Source organism: Nannospalax galili, unplaced genomic scaffold, assembly GCF_000622305.1.
Source record: "Nannospalax galili isolate Female #2095 unplaced genomic scaffold, S.galili_v1.0 scaffold376, whole genome shotgun sequence".
Lineage (NCBI taxonomy): Eukaryota > Metazoa > Chordata > Mammalia > Rodentia > Spalacidae > Nannospalax > Nannospalax galili.
Window position 1 is genome coordinate 2398761 of NW_008338108.1, and position 19567 is coordinate 2418327.

The 19567-nt window shown below is 35.8% G+C and overlaps 1 protein-coding gene across 3 annotated transcripts in view; it reads left to right on the plus strand.

Annotated features, from left to right (window-relative positions):
- Galnt13 (polypeptide N-acetylgalactosaminyltransferase 13) overlaps window positions 1-16091 on the plus strand; it is a 652434-nt gene extending 636343 nt beyond the window's left edge. For all 3 annotated transcript variants that reach the window (XM_029563436.1, XM_008832879.2, XM_029563437.1), the window contains one exon: window positions 14956-16091. In XM_029563436.1, the coding sequence (XP_029419296.1) occupies window positions 14956-15096 (141 nt within the window). In that variant the 3' untranslated portion in view covers window positions 15097-16091. The remainder of the gene's footprint in view (window positions 1-14955) is intronic.
- Window positions 16092-19567: the final 3476 nt, after the last annotated feature.

Below are 19567 nucleotides of genomic sequence, written 5' to 3' on the forward strand. Positions count from 1 at the left end.
AAAGACAGACAGTAATGCAAGGGTACAATCAAATTCTAACAGTTATTTACTATATCAGAGTTTATTCACATAAGAACGTTCTCGTGTCCTTAATGATAGGAAAGTTGTTCTGCAATAAATTTGATCTGTCTCGAAAGGCAGCCAGGGGTTAGGTAGCTGGCTCAGTGGTTAAGGGCACTTGCTACTCTGACAGGGGAACTAGGTTTGGTTTCCAGAACTCACATGGCAGCTAACAACCACCCATAACTCTGTTGCCCTCTTCTGGCCTCCATGGGCACTGCATGCGCATGGTGCTCTTAAATGTAGGTAAAACACTCCTACACATTAAAAAAACAATTAAATAAAACATAAAAAATAGACTCCATGAGGCCGGAGAGATGGCTCAGCGTTCAGAGCTGGCTGCTCTTGCAGGTAGGTTCCTAGCACCTGCATGGTGACTAACAACCATCTGCTACACCAGTTTCAGGGGATTCAAAGCCTTTTTCTGACGAACATGGACATTATATGACATGGGTACACTTACATACATGCAGGCAATGCAATACACATAGATACATACAATTAAAGTAAAAATAATACATGAAATTTTTTAAAAATTGGCTTTGCTCAAGCTCTTTTTTTCTTAAGTCAGGCAGCCATAAAACCCTCTGTTACAGTGATCTTTTGGCTTAGAAAATTTAGCTAAATGTCTTCATAATAGAGTTAGTATCTAATTTCCTGTCCTTTCATTGAATGGTGCAAAGCATAAAATGATAACAAAATGCCCATCTCTGACTAAAAGATTTGCAACACAGTTTCTCACATTCCTAAGTAGGTATTCCTTTTTAAAAATTTTTATTTATTATGTTTATTTTATGTGTAACAGTGTTATGTCATGTAGGTAGGTGTACCCATGTCCTTCAATGCCCACAGAGGTCAGAAGAGGGCCTCAGGTTCCCTGGAAATGGGAGTTATGGATAGTTGTTAGCCACCATGTGGGTATTGGGAATCAGTTTGGGTCCTCTGCAAGAGCGGCCAGCTCTTAACACTGAGCCATCTCTCCAGCTTCATAAGTAAGTATTTCTTAAACAACGCAAGTATGAATTTGATATGCCATCCTTTTATGTCTGACCTATCTTGTTTGATTAGGTGGTAACAAGGGCATCTTAATCAGCACTGTGGGGTGTCCACTTGGTCTATGACCACAATTAAATTGTTCAAACATTTCAGTGCCATGGAATGCCTATTGCCTAAAAATTAAACCAAAGAAAGAAAAAAAGAAATTTCATGTCACTGGGCAATTTTTAAGATTATTTTAAATGAAAATCTGTTGTTTATTCAATTTTTTTTATTCAGGTCTACTTTTTACAGTGTTTGAACATCATAATTGTGCTCCAGTCTGCTTGAAATTTACATTCCCTGCAGTATGTGCACTTAATCACATTTCTTTTTGAAAATCTAGGCAGCTACATACAGTGTGAGAATCTAATTTTAGCTGAGAGCACTTATGCTCAACAAACACTATGCAACAAAGAAAAAAGGGAGCAGAATATGATGCTAAAAATAAATCTTGTTTTTCATGTGACTGAGCAAGTTGACAGAGGAGGCGTTTGTTGTTAATTCTGTATATATGAAATGATTCTCAGAGCCACAGTACATGACATTTTTTCAGTAGGTAAATGTGTTGGATTGGAATTTCCTGAAATCACAGAGGCTTATATTTAAACTGTATTTAACTAACCTTTTTTATTTACCATTATCAGAAAGCAGGTAAATGGGAATATAATTTCAAGGTAAGTGACTAATAAATACAGCGCAGTCATGTTTTGTGTAGAATTTCTAATAAAACAGTAGCTGAGTTTATCTTTTGAAGGTGGTACCTGTTAGATTAGACAAGCATATTCCCATCTTCCCACTGACCCACAGCTTTGACTTCTCATTAGAATCAATCAATAGAACTTTCAGTAGATTCATGCTGCTTTGGACACCTTTTGTTCAATGTTTAAATTGTTATTTAGAATACTTGTGTTCTACACATAAACTGACTTCATAGTTTACATAGTCAAATGGTCATGCATAGTATTTTGCATAACAACTTTAATATACTAAGTTTTAGCCAATTGTTATTCAGAAGTTGTTCAACAGGGAAAATCTGGAACTTGTTTAAATATCTGCAGTAGTTTGAAATCAAATTTAGCTATCTGTATTGGTAAGAACACGACTATATGGTTCTTGTTTTGAACTTTTAGTACACCAATTCAGCTCTCCGAAATCAGCTATGCAGTCAGTTTATGTGTTCTTTAGAATACCAAGTTGTTTTTCTTAGTGTTTTTCATTCAACCATATCATTATGTTACTGTTTTCTTCTATTTTATGTTTTTTGTTTTGTCACCAAAATTGTTTCCCTAGCCTGATTTCAGCTGCTTTAAGTAGGAATTGTGTTGTTTGGAGGGTAGATTTAGAAGTAATTTATCATATCATAGACAGCAAAACTTATAAATATGTCATTACAGAAATCAAGTCTTATACATCTTTAAACAGTATGATTAAAATTCTATACAGTTTGAAATAATAATACCCTATATTTTAGAAGAATATGATTAAGTAATACTATATTATAAACAAAAATAGTCCTAGCTCTAGACTCATACAACTCTATTCTATCATTAATATTTTAAGTCTCATGGGAAAAGAGATGTCAGAAACTGCATGTCAGTTTGCCTGGCACATTGCCTCAAAAACTGAGTTGCAATGACAGCCTCTTAATTGGGCATTCTTACAGGTTGATGAAGGACTGACATGGTTAATGAAGAATTTTAAAAGAAAAAAAAATGAACATCCAATATAAAAAAAAGCAAGTTCTTGAACAAACAATTTTATTTTTAAAATATTTTTATTATTTTTATTTTATGTGTATGAGTGTATTGACTGCATATATATGAGTACACCCGTGTCATGCAATGCCACGGAGGTCAGAGAGGGCTTCAGATTCCCCCTGGAACTGGAGTTAAGGACAATTCATAGCTGCCATGTGGGTGCTGGGAATCAAATCCAGTCCTCTGCAAGAGCAGTCAGTGCTCTTAACCGCTGAGCCATCTCTCCAGCCCACAAACATAATTTTTAATGTTAATTGAAGTAACATAGAAAATACAGAAACATTTCACATGTTTTTTTTTCCATTCTATTAATAAGGCAAAAACTGCTAGGCAACACATAATCCTATGATGGTGCAGTGACTCTGAGCCCATAGCTGTCCTAGAGTGCAGGGAGCAGTACCTGCTGCTATTGCTGATTATGTTAAGAGTTCATACTTTTGACTTTGTAATTCCTTTGAGAATCATTTCTAAAGAAATGACTATAGTTATGATAGATGTTGGGAGATGTCTGTCACAAAACCTTAGTTGCAGTGGCCCTGAGTCACAATGACAGTCAGTTCAAAAGGAAAACTCAAAATAACTCTGGCAAATCTATTTCACACATTTTACTTTTTGCAGTAATATAAAGATTATTTTAATTACAAAAGATTCTCACAGTATAAATGAAAGAAGGATTTTTAATTTGATGACCTAAAGCTTATAGACATGTGATATAATCAGTAGAAAACACATAAATATTAATTCTTTAGTAATCAAAAGATTTAGAAAAATGAATAAATCTTATTTTGCTTTCAAGTGAAGGACACTAAATAATTTTGTGTGTTTTTGAAAGAAAAAGCAAATTTCATATGAATTGGATTGAGATTTCTGTCTTTTAAAAAGTACCTCCTCCCGGGCAGTGGTGGTGCACGCCTTTAATCCCAGCACTCAGGAGGCAGAGGCAGGTGGATCTCTGGGAGTCCAGCCAGTCTGGTCTCCATAGCCAATCCAGGCCAGCTGGGGCTACAGGGAGACCCTGTCTCAAAAAGACCAAAAAGAAAAAAAAAGTACCTCCTGTAATAAAAGTTATTTTTTGTGGTCACTATACGTACCCTTTCTGAAGAAAATGAAATATATGTATTATGCACATTCTGTACAATCAGTTATCTTGGCCCTGATTTCTTAAGCAAAATCATATTTGTGTTTGTTTTATGACATAAATAACCTTAAAATTCATTTTTTCTTTTTAATGATACCCAAAATTCACAGTTCTTAACATAGAGCTCTTTTACATTAACTTTTCATTTACCAGCAAAAGTTCAGAGCAATAAGAAAAATCAGTTGAGCAGAGGATGATGTTGCCTAGAACTTTAAGCAGCATAGATATATTTATATTTAGTTAAGGAAACTAGTCACACTGTGTCATGAAAACATCATTTTATAGGTAAGGAACCCTGCTTCTTAACACAACTGTTTTGCTTTGCAAGCCACTATATGTCATTTTACTTAGGAAATAATCCCTGAAGTGGTAATTCCAATGATTATGTTCATTAAACTGCCCACTAGATGGAGTTTAACTGAATTTATTTATTGCACTGGCCTTTCATTAAATGTTTCAATCTATAATGTTATTTAGTATTTCCCCTCGACAGCCCCTGGGGTTGAATAATATAAGCAGCTGGTCTATGAATTCCTGGAGCTTATTATGGGAAATAGATTCACTCATTATGTAATTAATCATTATATCTTGAGGGAACTGATTAAGAACCCAAATAACACTGATCTTTTTCTTTCTTTCCCTTCATTAGTTTGGAAATTAATACCAGTGAGTGTGTCTGTGCATGTGTGGAGTCCTTGGACACTCTCACCTAGCTCCATCAGAACTTGAATCTAAATCATCTGAAGGTTTTTCCTTGGTGTCTATTCAATCTTTTTTTTCTTTTTTCTTTTTTTTTTTCAGAAGAAGCATTTTAGTACAGCTTTAACATACTCAACAGTTTCCAGAGCAAAGATACATCTCATTCAAAAGTGCCTATAAAATTTTGAGGTTCACTGTTGAACCTAATAACCGCATACTTAGAAGAAGCATTTCATTACAACAGCATTGACATATTCAATAACAATTTCCAGAGCTAAGAAGCATGTCTTTCAAAATTGGCTATAAAATTTTAGGTTTACAGTTGAATTAATACAGTTATACAACATTGTAATCAGTATAAACCCTATAAGACATAAAATTGAATGCTTTAACCTTTAAAGAAAGATCTCTATTTCATTATTAAAATATGCAGTTTCATACAGAAAACTTCATTTTTAATGCAATTAACACTAAGGTGTTTGCACATGTGTTTCTAATCTCTATATATCTGATTATTACTCGTCACAGTCGGTTACTTTCTGAGTTCCTTGGCATCTGAGCATGGATATAAAGATATCAGGTAGATTTCAACAGTAATGTTTTTCACATCTACTAATTATTAAGGAGCAAATTTTCATGCTTTGAAGAATTTTTAAAATTTTTTTTAAGTTAATAACCACATGATTAGGAGAAGCATTTCATTACAGTTTTAACATTTTCAGTAACATACTCCAGAGCAAGGATACATCTCTTTTAAAAGGGACTGTAAATTTTTAGATTCACAGTTTAATTAATACTGTTATACAATATTGAACTCAGTGTAAACCCTGTAAGATATAAAATTGAATGAGATTTAACCCTTTAAAGACAATCTCCATTTCATTTTAAAATACGCTGTTTCCTACATTTTTAATGCTACTAACACTTAGATGTTTGCACGTGTGTCTTTAATCTTTATGTATCTGATGATTACTAGTCACAGTCGGTTACACTCATATCCTTAGTACCAGAGTATGGATATAAAGTCATCAGGTAGATTTCACTGGTAATGCTTATCACCTGTAACGTGAAGTAAATTTTTATGCTTCCTCCTCAAAGATGTCTTTTTTTTAATTTGTTGATTTTTCTGTGTGCATATCATACAGGACATCCCACACAGTCTTATCCATCTATATATCCACTTTCCAAATGGCACCCTCCCATAGCCTCCCCCCTCCCACATACTGGAGCCCACATACACTTTCATCCCTGTCACTGTCCTCTATGTTATCGACACTCCCAGCCATTCACCAGCACTTGTCCATCTGCTGAATCTAGTCAGCCTATCTAGAGATCCTTGTTTTAGGAAGATCAGCTGTTCCTCATCTAGCAGAAATCAGTTGTCAATATTCCTTTAGATAAGATTGGGGTCTGCTGTTGATTTTCCCAGTTCTACTACTGTCTGGGAGTCTCTTGCACCACATTGGCCAATAACTCAAAGGAAGGTATCACCTGTCTAGCATTGTTTCTTGTTATGTAACTTTTAGCTATACATATGGACTCTCAAAAATTATATTGACCCCATTAATCTTTGGTTTTACTTTCCTTTTGGGTGTTTAAGACCCTACAGTTGGCCCAGATAAAACAGTTTATTTTTACTCTTAAGGCCATTTGAGGATCTGTTCCTCAGGAGTGTTCAGGTGGAATTTTTGGCATCTCTTAGATATAATAACATATGATCTTGTAAAAGGGATAATTTGATCTCTTCTTTTCCAATTATTACTCATTTGATTTCCTGCTCTTGCAAGAGTTTCAAGCACTATGTTAAAGAGAAGTGGAGATAGTGGACAGCCTTGTCTGGTTCCTGATTTCAATGGGAATGCTTCCAGTTCTTGGCTGTGGGTTTGGATGTTGGCTGTGGGTTTGTTATATATGACTTTAATTATGTTGAGGTCTCTAGGACTTTGAACATAAATGCATGTTGAATTTTGTCAAAGGCCTTCTCCACATCTATTGAGATGACCATGTGTTTTTTGTCTTTGAACCCATTTACATGATTTATGATGTTTATTGACTCACTTATATTGAACCACCCCTGCATCTCTGGGATAAAGACAACTTGATCATGGTGGATGACCTTTCTGATGTGTGTCTATATGCGGTTTGGAAGTATCTTGTTGAGAGTTTTTGCATCTATGTTCATTAAGGATATGGTTCTATAGTTTTCTTTTTTGGCTGGATCTTTACCTGGCTTGGGTATTAGAGTGATGCTGACTTCATAGAAGGAATTTGGAAGTTTTCCCTCCATTTCTTTTTTATGAATAAATTAAGTAGTATTGGATGTAGATCTTCGTTAAATGTCTGATAGAATTCTGCTGTAAATCCGTCTGGTCCTGGGCTTTTTTTAGTCGGGATGTTCTATATTACTGTTTCAATTTCTTTTTGTGTTTGAGTCTGTTTAAGCTGTTAATCTCTTCTTGGTTTAGTTTTGGTGGTTCCCATGCCTTTAGATATGCATCCATTTCTTTTAGGTTTTTGAATTTGGTAGCATATAGGTTTTTAAATTATTCCCTTATAATGTTCTATATCTTTTGGGTGTCTGTTGTGATGTTTCCCCTTTCATCTCTGATTTTGTTGATTTGGAGGTACTCTTTCTTTCTTTTGGTTAATTGGGCTAGCGGTCTGTCAATCTTGTTTATCTTTTCAAAGAACCAGCTCTTGGATTCCTTGATTCTTTGTATTGTTTTCTTTGTTTCTATTTCATTAATGTCTGCCCTGATTTTTGTTATTTTTTCTTCTCTGCTGGTTTGGGTTTCATTTGTTGTTGCTTTTCAAGTGTCTTGAGTTGCAATGTTAAGTCATTTGTGTTCTTTCCAATTTTCTCATATAGACACTTAGAGCTATAAACTTCCTTCTAAGGTCAGCTTTCAGTGTGTCCCAGAGGTTTTGTTGTGTTGTTTGTCCTTTTCATTTAGTTCCATGAATACTTTCATTTATTTCTTGATTTCTCTTTTGACCCATTAATCATTCAGGAGTGTGCTGTTTAATCTCCATGTGTTCATGTGGAGACTAGGGCTTCTTCCAGTGTTGATTTTAAGCTTTATTGCATTGTGGCCTGATAGAATGCATGAAATTATTTCAATCTTTTTGTATTTGTTGAGGTTTGTATTGTGCCCCAATATATGGTCGATTTTGGAGAAGGTTCCCGGGGGCACTGAATAGAAAGTATGTCCTTTGTTGCTTGGGTGGAACACTCAGTAGATATCCGTTATGTCCATTTGATAAATGGTATTGTTTAATTCAGATGTCTCTCTGTTAATTCTCTGCCCTATTGACCTATCTAATGGAGACAATGGGGTATTGAAGTCCACTACTATTGGTGAGTTGGGATTAATCTGAGTCTTAAAGTCCTGTAGTATTTTTTTTTTTTATGAAGTTGGATGCACCAGAGTTTGGTGAATATATGTTTATGATTGTAATATCTTCTTGATTGATTGTTCCTTTGATCAAAATGAAATAGCCCTCTTTGTCTCTTCTGGTTAGTTTCAGTTTAAAATTTTGTCAGATATTAGAATTGCAACACCTGCTTTTTTCTTAGTACTGTTCTCTTGGTATATTTTTTTCCATCCTTTCACCTTAAAATAGTGCATGGCTTTGAAAGTGAGATGTGTTTCTTGCAGACAACAAAAAGATAGGTTGTTTTTTTTTTTTTTTTTTTTTTAATCCATTGTACTGATTTCTGTTCTGAATCTTCTAATTTAGATTTCCACCAATGGTATTAGGCTTCCTTTTCTTTACAATTTTGCCTGGATTTGTTAGTTTTTTAAAATTCATTATGAATGGATTTTTCCACATTTATACTTTCATTGAATTTCTTTCTACAACCTCTTGGGTATAGTCATTCCTTTCTTCAGCTCTTTGTATTGCTTCCAGAACTCTCTGAATGGCTGGTTTTGTGGACATGAATTCCTTCAGCCTATTTATGTCATGGAAGAGTTTTCTTTCCTCTTCGACTATAATAGACATTTTGTCTTTTATAGTAATCTGGGTTGGCATCTGTGATCATTTAAAACTGGGAATACTTTGGTCCAGGCTCTTCTTGCTTTCGTAGTTTACACTGAAAAGTCAACTGTAATCCTAATGGGTTTTCCTTTATATGTGACTTGTTTCTCTTTTGCAGCTTTCAGAATTGCCTCTTTGTTTTGTATGTGTAGTGTTTCTTTATTATGATGTGCCATGTTTCTTTTCTGGTCCTGTCTTTTTGGTGTTCTATATGCTTCTTGTATTTGTATGGGCATGTCTTTCTTTAATTTTGGAAAATTTTTCTTTATGATTCTGTAGAAGATCTGGTCCACACCATTATCCTGGGATTCTTCTCCTTCCTGTATGCCTATGATTCATAAGTTTGATCTTTTTATGGTGCCACACAATTCCTGCTTATTCCATTCTTGTGCTTTCTTAAATTTTTCATAATCTTTGCTTGGGTGGTCCACTTTATCTTCTAGTCTTGATATTCTGTTTTCCATTTCATTCATGCTATTGGTGAGGCTTTCTCCTGTCATTTCTAATTGGCTTGCTGAGTGTTTCACTTCCTTCTTCATTTCAGCCTGAGTAGTCTTCAATATTTCTAGCTCTTTTCTGAATTCATTGAGAAGTTCATCCTTATCTTCCTTCAGTTCTTTGATTTCTTTTGTGTGTTATTTAAATTCACTGAATTCTTTTATCATGTTTATGACTGTTCTTTTGAGTTCCATGTCCTGCATTATCTCTAGGAGGTTCTCGTTGTACTCCTCTAGATGAATATTGGTATTTGGTGGGGATATATTATTTTGTTTTTTCATGTTATTTTTTCTCTGTGATTTTGACATGTGAATTTCTTTCATAGTTTCTGATTCTTGTGTGAGACTCAAGCCTTCAAGTTTAGGTCTTCTTCTTTTTGTCAACTTTATATGCCTTTGTAGTTTACTTTTTGGGCATGAAAACGTGGTTAGTTTCAGCTTCCAGTTCTGTCTTTTGTTATATTGGAGTGGCCAGATTGCTTTTGTTTTCAGGAGTTCCCACAGAGGCCCAAGTTGTATGAGGATCAGATGTTCTCAGGCTTTCTCCTAAGGTCTGGATGCCTTCAAGAAAGATGTTGTCCTCAGGAATTTCGGGGTTGGACTGGCCTGGGACTAGCACCCAGGAAAGATGCTGATCTTGGGCAGTTGGTGGCCATGCCACCCAGAGATACAAAGGGAGATGGGGGTGGGAAGAGGCCCCAAGGACTCCTGGGGAATGCAGGGAGGTACTGGGTTGGTTTGGATGCAAAGGATCAGGAAGCCAAGAGGTCAGCCCTGGTATCCAGGAAAGAGGCTGGTGGGTTGTGCAGACCTGGGAAGCAGAGGGAGGGGAGGGTGGGACCAGATCCAGAGGGCTCCTGGGGACTGAGAGAAGGAACTGGGTTCATCTGGATGCAAGGGATCAGGAAGCAGTGGTGGTTCTGGGGCCGAGAGGTCAGCCCCAGTGTCCAGGAAGAGGCTGGCAAGTGTCTAATCACTCTTAAGGGAAAAGAATGAGGACACCAATGACTGGAAAAGAAAACTACGAGTTAATCAACTGTTTTCAACTTCCACTTGCTAAACAACACATTTAACACTAAAATGCATTTTATTACAGGATTGCGAGAACAGAATTCTTTCTTTGTAGTGCACAGTTTTGCCACAAATGTTCCATCACCTGATCTCAAAGCCTTCCTTCATTTTCTCTGCCTTAACCCCAGCTGTTCCTGCTGAGTAAAGTTGATACTAAAGCTGTCAGAAAGGCTGCCACTCACAGCTTCATGGATGCAATTATTTTGACACGTGTCTCCCATCCTGCTCCAGTAGAAATTGCATGTTGTCCACAGTGATTGATTTATTACTGCTTTTGTACTATATTTTGTCATTATTCATTATTTTCTTTGTCAAACAGACCCATACTCTTCTTCATGTAATCACCCAGTCCTGCCTTTCAATAAGCAAAGTGGCTGACGGCTCCCAGCATCCTACTGTGGACACTTGTAATGACAGCGCTTTGCAAAAATGGTGACTAAGAAATTACACAAGAGCAGACGTTTTTAGAGCTGTTTTTGGAAATCTTACTGATTACTTTCTCTGATAATTTGTAGAAGTTTGTGTTTCAGACTTTTTAGCTTTATTTTAGTACTTTGTTCACTGAAACTTGAAAACCCTTAAGAAAGAATTTTATGGAGTTACTTTTCTGTTACTTCTTAGCTACTCATTAATTTGGAGACAGTACTTTAAATAGTGTATATTCTCTTATTAACGAAAAAGGTATTTTCCAGTTGTCCTTCAAATACAATTGGCTGAATATATTATGAAATATTATCTCTTTTTTTAGCCTAACTATAACCATGTGTACATGAAAACAGATTCTGTATCAAAGGTGAAAACATGACTAAAACATATCAGATTAAAAATGGATGATTTCAGAATTTGGAAGCTATTTAATTTTGTTAAGTTTTATTAAGATGGTTCAACAGATATATCTTTGATAAATTATTGCTATTTTAACCTGAGACACTAAGCAAATCCATTACTAAAGACTAAATAAGCAACTTCAGCACCTTATGAAAAAACTGTATCTGACCATTTCTTTGTGGTTGGTTAGGTGATATAATTATAATAGCAAAACCCTTTCAAAATGTGCACTTTATTTCTCACTTGTATAATTTGTGACTATCTTCTCAGTAAACAATAAAATGAGTCATTATTAAGTTCAGTAACAGTGCAAATAAGAGCATTTCCTAATTATTGGATTTAAGAGAATTTTTAGTCAATTAAATAAGAGATTTTTACATTTTTAACCCCTGACTGTGAGAACACAAATAGGTTAGGAAGGTTTCTTGGTTCAGGTAAACTAGCTAAAGCTTTGGGTAGAGGACACGACTGAACTTTGATACTTGTGACAAAGTTAAGAACAGGACAGTGGAGAGTAGAAAGCAATGGGAAATATAAGATGGGAAAGTTGTAGTGGTCCAGACCTTTGCATGAGGAGGACTTGTCATAAGGCAATTTGCATGCAGTATTTGAGGATTTTTCCAAAGCCACTATATGTGCAATGCCCAACAAGGGGTTTTAGGCTTACCCAAATATTTAATCTCATGACTTTATTGTAGGATTCCAGAGCAGAAACCATAGCTTGCTTCTATCACCAGAAAATCTTGCAGCTGTTCCCACAGCAGTTCTTACAGACTTCTGGAAGCTTCTCCACAGGTGATGGCCTGGCACAAGGTTATGAGCTCTCTACCAGGCAGAGGTGGAAACCATCTGTGTTGAATTTACATATCCTCACAGGAATTGCAGGGCTCCCTGATGGGGCATGCCAAGCTACAATTCTCTGTACTTAGTGAAGCCTACAGCTGGATTTCTATTAGGCATTCAAACACACTTTTCAGATGCAGAGACAGTTGTTAATTCTAGGTCCTTTTGCCCAAAAATGTAGCTAACAATTCTACCCAAGGTTTTGCTTGCAAAGAGCCTAGAGTTCATTGAATGACAAAATGTTTAAACAGAAAGGGAAGGGGATTCACTAGCATTTGTTAAACAGAACATAGTATTTTCTGACAAAGAATCAGATTCTTCATAATTATTTGGGCAACTTGCTCAGGTGTTCATAAGCTGGTAAAATAAGGGAGAAGAATGTATGTTCAGGCCTCAGTCTGAAGTACCTGGATTTCCACTATGCTACATTAAACAGAAAGTTTTTCTGGTTCCTTGTTTGTTACTTTTTCGGCAGTGGAATTTGAATACTAATAAATTTTTCTGAAAGAAATACACATTTATTAGAAATAAAAATTCTAGCTAGAAAATTTTCTACTAATATTACTTGTGTCCTTACGAAGTTATTCAATATAGTTCTTTAAAAGTATCTTTGTTCCAACCAGAAATGAAGTCAAGGCATTGAACTACTATAAGTGATTAGATTACAATAAATAATGACAATGCATTCCAGTATAATTCAATGGGCAATAACTTAACACATGTGAAAATCCATTTTTAGGTTTATTAGGATGCAATGGTTAGTGCATTTTGAAAGGATAATGTCTACATACGCTAACCCAAGGTTGCGATAGAAATCATGAGTTTTATGTGTTGCTGTTGATCTTTCCTACAATTTTTCAAGGAAAAATATTGTTTTTATTTACTTTCATGTCTGTTTTTCAAACTGGCTCATAGTTGAATTCCCTGGCATAATAATAAATTAGCCATCTTCTTGCTATCTTTGATGATTTATTTTTTACTTCATTTTTCACTAAAAATAACTTGATTCCTCATATTGAAAAAGCAGAAACATAAGCCTCAATCTTGACATCACCCTCATTCCTGATAGCTTTGCCTTTTAATTTCCTGCTTGTGGTCCGAGAAGCATCTTCCACATAGTATTCTCCATTAAATGTTGTTACACAGCGTGAAGCACAGGGTAAATTACAGGTGTTGCTCTGTATTTTTATTGTTTACATACCCCCCTACATGTTATCAAGAGAAGAAAAATTGAAAATAAATAAAAAGAAAAGATTTTACCTTCTTTTAATTTTGGTAATTTGCAACATTATGGGACAATGTCTTCATGATGTGCCTGCGGATCATCTCTCATACATGCAAGCATATTTAGTTGAAGAGATATTTTTAAAATATATTTATAGGCATTGTCCATGAAATCTGAAGGTGTATACAGTCTAATTTATGTTCCCAAGTGTCCTTCAGTGTGGGTACATGCATTGGAGCCTGAGTAACCTACCAAGAATCCTATCTTTTGAAAGATACTGTTTCTTCCCCTCCAAGCAGCCACTGGTTACCAAAAGTTCCTTAGGTTGGGTTGGAGTTTCTTACCCACTTTCACATGTCTATGCTGGGATTTTGTCTGGTTTGAGCTTAAGTGGGACTCATGCATGCTGTCACCATTGCTGTGATTTCACATACTAACTAACCAGTTGTCTGGAAAACGCTTGTTTCCTTGTGGTCATCCACTTCCTCTGGTTCTTTGCAATCATTTTGCCCCCTCTTCCACAATGATCCCTGAGACGTGGGAGGCAGAAGTTTGGTACAGGTGTCCTAATTGTGGATAGGCACTCTGTAGTCTCTTGTTCACTGCACATCGGCCAGTTGTGGGTTTCTATTTTATTAATCACCATTTGATGCATAAAAACTTCTTTGGTGAGAGCTGAGACCTCCATTATCTATAAGTCATTAGGAGTTAGTTTAATGGGCATTTAATACTGGTGTTAGGCTCTCCCCTATGCCCTGTAACCTGTCTAGTTTCAGGTTCATAAGCCTGATATCAATGTCAGGTATATGCTCCATCTTATGATATGGGCCTTAAATCCAATTAGAGAGTGATTGGTAACTCAAATAATATCTATGTCATTTTCAAACCAGTGGATATATCTTTCCAGGCCAGTTCTTGTTAATGTGCCCAGGAGTCACAGCTGGGTAAAGTTGATGATTATTTTTTCCCTCTGGTATCACGCATAACACCTTCCAGCACTATGGAAGCTAGCTAGTAGAGATGCGGCTTTCAAATCAGCACCAGTTTGATTTTTCCTTGTTTGTTCTACAGCTGATGTGTGTAGGGTCTTCGGCAACAGAGTTTTTTCATCCAGTTTTGGTGGTTAACCAAGAGCAGGGGTAATGGCCAGTATTGTTTGAGGGTCTATGGGACCGTTGGTCAACAGCTTCTAGAGAGAGGTCTGTTTCTGGCATTGCATTCCTTCATTTCTACTTAATAGTGATAAATTGTAAGGTCCTTAAAACTGCAGACCAAATGATGGTGAACATACCGTAAAATGAGAGACCGTTTCTGGTTGTCATAACAATTGACCTATCATCAATGTCTTCGATTGAATGGTTTGCTTGAAATGGGAGCATCTGTTGCAATAGCTATTTAGTGTTTATCAAATAGTTAACAAGTAACACATGACTCAAAAATGAAGCTTCTTCATAGGTTTGTTAATATGTGTAGCCCTCAACTGGATTCCCAGCTCATGAGTAGGCTTTTAACAAAGAAGCCTGAGTGTTCAACAACCCAGAACAAAGGTCAGCCAATTTCTTTAACCATCTTCAAATAAAAGTGTATTTGTTGACAATGGCAACTTGTCAACAAAGTTGTATAAATAATTTAGAGACACCTGTAAACAGTTCCTTTTAACATGTCATTCACGTACATTAAATATTACAAAGGATTTTTTAAGAGCAGATTTAATAAATGTGCTTAGTAAAGTTACTGATTTTTGGTTATCTTTTACAGAAACTCACTTTGAGACACGTTAACAGTAACCAGTGTCTTGATGAACCTTCTGAAGAAGACAAAATGGTGCCTACCATGCAGGACTGTAGTGGGAACAGATCCCAACAGTGGTTGCTGAGAAACATGACCTTGGGGGCATGAAGACCCAAACCCCAAGATGTGAAAGTGTCTACACTTTTGTTTATCCATTATTTCAGTTTGGGGAGAATATTAACTTTGACAAAATAAAAGTTTAAAAAATACTTTTAGTATTCTAAAACACAGTTGTTTATAATTCACTTTTTGGGAACGTTTATTTCCTTACTAAAATTTGTATCTGATTGAAGAAGCACATAGATTATAAATAGTGGCAAACTGTTATGAAACATTGGAACAACTTGGGGAAAAAAACCACTTGTGCTTGCTTTAAAAATAATTTTCATTGGCCTCCTGTCACAGGGTTACTGGGGTTTGTTTATTTTGTGTTGTGATAATGATTAAAAGAGAGATAATGTAAATGCCTTATAAAATAACTTGATTATGAAATACTATCATTGCTTTATAAATTACTCTTTCTACAATAGCTTCATGGAACTATGCTGAATTTCTATGTCAACAATTAGAACAAATATTAAATTATTCATGGGCATTGAATTCATCACAGAAAATGTTAGGTTTCAAATTTTGTACCAGGAAAACAAAACTGTTAGATACTGAATTTGTAGAATATAAAACCATTATTCTAAGTAAAGGAAAGAATTTTAAAATTCAGTTGAAATAATAAGTTTAAATAAAATGAAATAAGAAGGTAGCCAGACATTGAGGACCGGGGAAGATAAACTGCAACAACCACGGTAAAAAAGTTTCTCTTCCCAACAGTGGCTGAGGACCATCCTGCTCTGAAATACTGCAGAACCTGAACCCCGCACTGCTGTCTGTCTCTGTACGCCTGGCTGCACGTTTGCTCTTCACTCTAGAGGCTCTGGCTTATTGCTTACGCTGTACAGAATTGTAGCAGAAGGGTCACAGTTTAAACTTCATTTTAACTATTATTTATGGATCTTAGTTCAGTCAGTATTGTCATTGGAACTTTGTATTTTATTAAAAGTACTTTACTATCAGTTTATTCCCATGCTATAAAAATCTAACATTCATCCCCAGGAAACAATACTCAAAACAATTTATTAATGTGCTATTGGTTAAGCTGCTAGAACATGATTTTGACATAAACTATGACTCAGTCATAATTAGGGTGATTTCCTGTATTATTTCTGTCTGAAAAACCCTTTTGTTCAAAATGCATGAACAGAAGACATGAAAAAGAAGAAAAAAATCATCTGTCAGTGGGATATTCATTTGCATTTGGTAACCATTTCAAATGAGCATGTAGTTGCTCTGGCTGTTTTATCTTTGTACCTAACAGCTAAAAGAAATTTGATGACGGAGTGACAATGGAAGAAGTTTCTTCCGGAGCAGAAAGTCCATTCTTTTGACCCTTTATTTTAAAATCTCTTTTTTTAAAATGTCTTAATCATTTTAGTTCTCTCTCTCTCTCTCTCTCTCTCTCTCTCTCTCTCTCTCTCTCTCTCTCTCTCTCTCTATCTCTTCTTTTTCTGAAAACCAGTAAACATCTGTTTATTTTCCCAAGTGGCCTTTCCCCTTTCACTCTATATGTTTATAATTCTTGAGAAAAATTGTAACTTGGAACTTTTCAGATTTGCTACTTAAAGTGCATATATCTTTTACTCGAAGATCTCTGGGGATTACTAGTTTTCCTAAAATTCTAGGCAAAAGACTAAATAATAGAGCATTTTTTCCTGAGGATAGCTTATAATTGATAAGAAACTTAATAGGAATCTATGGCTCTCAAGAGATAATAATTCACAATCTTAAACTGATGATGACTTCATAAGTCAGCTGAGACCTAACTTCAACACTATTTTCCATTTTTTTCCCTTTTCAACAACATTTTCTTCTTGTCTGGACCAAAATGATATAACGTATACCTGTACAGCATTTTTTCATAAACTTAAAAACATGCCATTAATCCCAGCACTTGGGAGGCAGAGACAGGCAGATGTCTGTGAGTTCAAGGCCTGGTCTACATAGTGAGTTCCAGGACAGCTGGGTCTACAGGGAGATCCTGTCTCAAAAAGACCAAAAAAAAAATGAACATATGGAATTCACAGGTAAATGGATGGAAGTGGAAACAATTATTCTGAGTGAGGGAGCCCAGAGCGGAAAAAAAAAAAAAACGTCGTGTGTTCTCTCTCATAACTGGATGCATTGAAATCTTAGATATGCATGCTTCAGTTCGAAAATCCAGAGAGGTAAAGAACTATAAGCAACCATGGGTGGGGTGGTGGGGAAGCTCCTTGGAAGGGGAGGTAGAATGTGATGAACACTCAGATATTTGTTTATACAGTATTTTTAACTTTTCATTTGGCAGTCAAATGGATAATCCAGAGAAAGTGGTCAACAAAGTAGTTGTTAAATGTAGCTACTGGATGGAAACTGAATTTGAAGTATTTTAGCAGCATTTTGCCTAACTAAAACTTACTATGCTCACAGTGAAAACAGAGGAGAGCCTATAACTACATGTGTCACAGTGCTAGAGATGAACTTCTAAAGACTCTTGAGGTGATTGAATATGCCATCAAAGTATCTAAAAGTAAAACATGCCGTAAAATGTGATGATTTCCAGTCCAGAAAGCAGAGATTAAGACATAGTTTTTTCCAAAATGCTTGACTCAGTAAAGAAAATTAAAACCTTGATTGGAATCATAGTGAGTCTATCATATATTTATCTAAGGAGCTGGCTGAACAGATTTTTCAAATTATTTCAATCTATACATTTCTGTGGTTGTTCTCATCAGAACAAATACAACTCTAATCTGGATGTTCAAGTCAAAATTCTAAAATTGACTTGCTGTGGTGCTACATCCCAATGTCAGGACTCAGAAGGCAGAAGCTGATGGATTACTGTGAGTTCAAGATCAATCTGGTCTACATAGTGAGTTCCAGACAGTCAGAGCTACACACCCTGCCTCCCCACCCCACCCCTAAAAAAGTCTAAAGTTGAGACTAGAGAGACTGGAGCTGGAGTATGCTTGCCTCTTAAGCATGAGATTCAAAGTTTGATCCCAGGACCCACATAAAAAATAAAATAAAACAAAGCAAACAGAAAACCTAGAAGCCCATCTAATCCCAGTATTGGGGAGGTGGAGCCATGCAGTTTTCTAGGGCTTGCTGGCCAGCTAGTCTAGCATAATTGGCAAATTCCAGGCCAAATGGCAGACTTTGTCTGAAGAAACAAGTGGATGCCTGAGGCTGACCTCTGACTTCCACAACTGTACCCACATAAACACACACACACACACACTAAATCCATTTTTTACCTCTCTTCCTCTTTCACCCTTTACCTAACTGCTCCAAACTGCAACTCAGAGGCTGTCAGCAGTTGCATGCAGCCAAGGACAACTTAATGTGGCCCAACAGAAAACTGTGAACTTACTTAAAACATTACTAGAAGAGATTTTTGCCACATTTTTTCTATGAATTTTGTATATATAATGCTGAAAAATTTTGGTACACTGAGCCAAGAAAGAATTGAAAATGGGGTAGAGGAAATTAAGTGCAGAATTAAGAACATGAGTCATTAAAAGTCTAATATATTTAGGCTCAAATTCTAGCACTGCCCTAGTTATCTAACCATATTCAAGTTGCTCTGTTTCTCTGTGAATAATTCTTTGATTTGAAAAATTAGAGTAATAGAAAATTTCACAAATTTGATTATAATACAATGTTGTTATCTATGAAACTCAAAATCTACAAAATGTCAAAATGTTGAACACGCCTGTGAGGCTAACACATCAAAAAAATTCACTTGATGCCATCTTTGACATAACCAGAAACCAATAATTTGCACCACATCCACTGTATTTCTTTCGACCTTTTAATCATAGGCAATTTGCATATAATTTGGTACCATACTTTTGCCAATCTTTGACACAATGCTATAATTTTCCATAATATACCTATACCAGTAACAGAGATTCTGCTACATATGAATTGGTATATTTAGCTGCACAGAATCTTCCAATTAATTTTCTTCTTTGTCAAGTAGTCTTCAAGGTAATTCTTGATGGTAGCTCTCTCACATATACAAACTTACATGCACACACCCTGTCTACACATGAATATGTACACACACACACTCCACAAATACACATATACATACATGCACACATATACAGAGAGAGAGAGAGACAGAGAGAGACAGAGACAGAGACAGAGACAAAAAGAAGTGAGGGAGAGAGTTAAAGAGGGAGAAATTCCTATTTCTTATTTCTTTTTACTTTTTCCTTACACTACCTTGACTCACAAACAAGTTTCTGCCTTAGTGATAGTTTTAGATCCACAAAGGTCATTCATTGAGTTTCTGTAGGTCTCTATTCAACTATTACCTCTTTACTTAAGCAAATGCTTGTCCTACCTGCACTCTCTAGCTCCTTTGTCTCTGACAAGTCATGTTTACTTCTTCATTTCCTTCCATCTTCCCAACCCCATAACTCCATCACAATTTGGGAATATCAGTCTCATTTATTTATGTAATTTTTACCCAGTGCCAGGT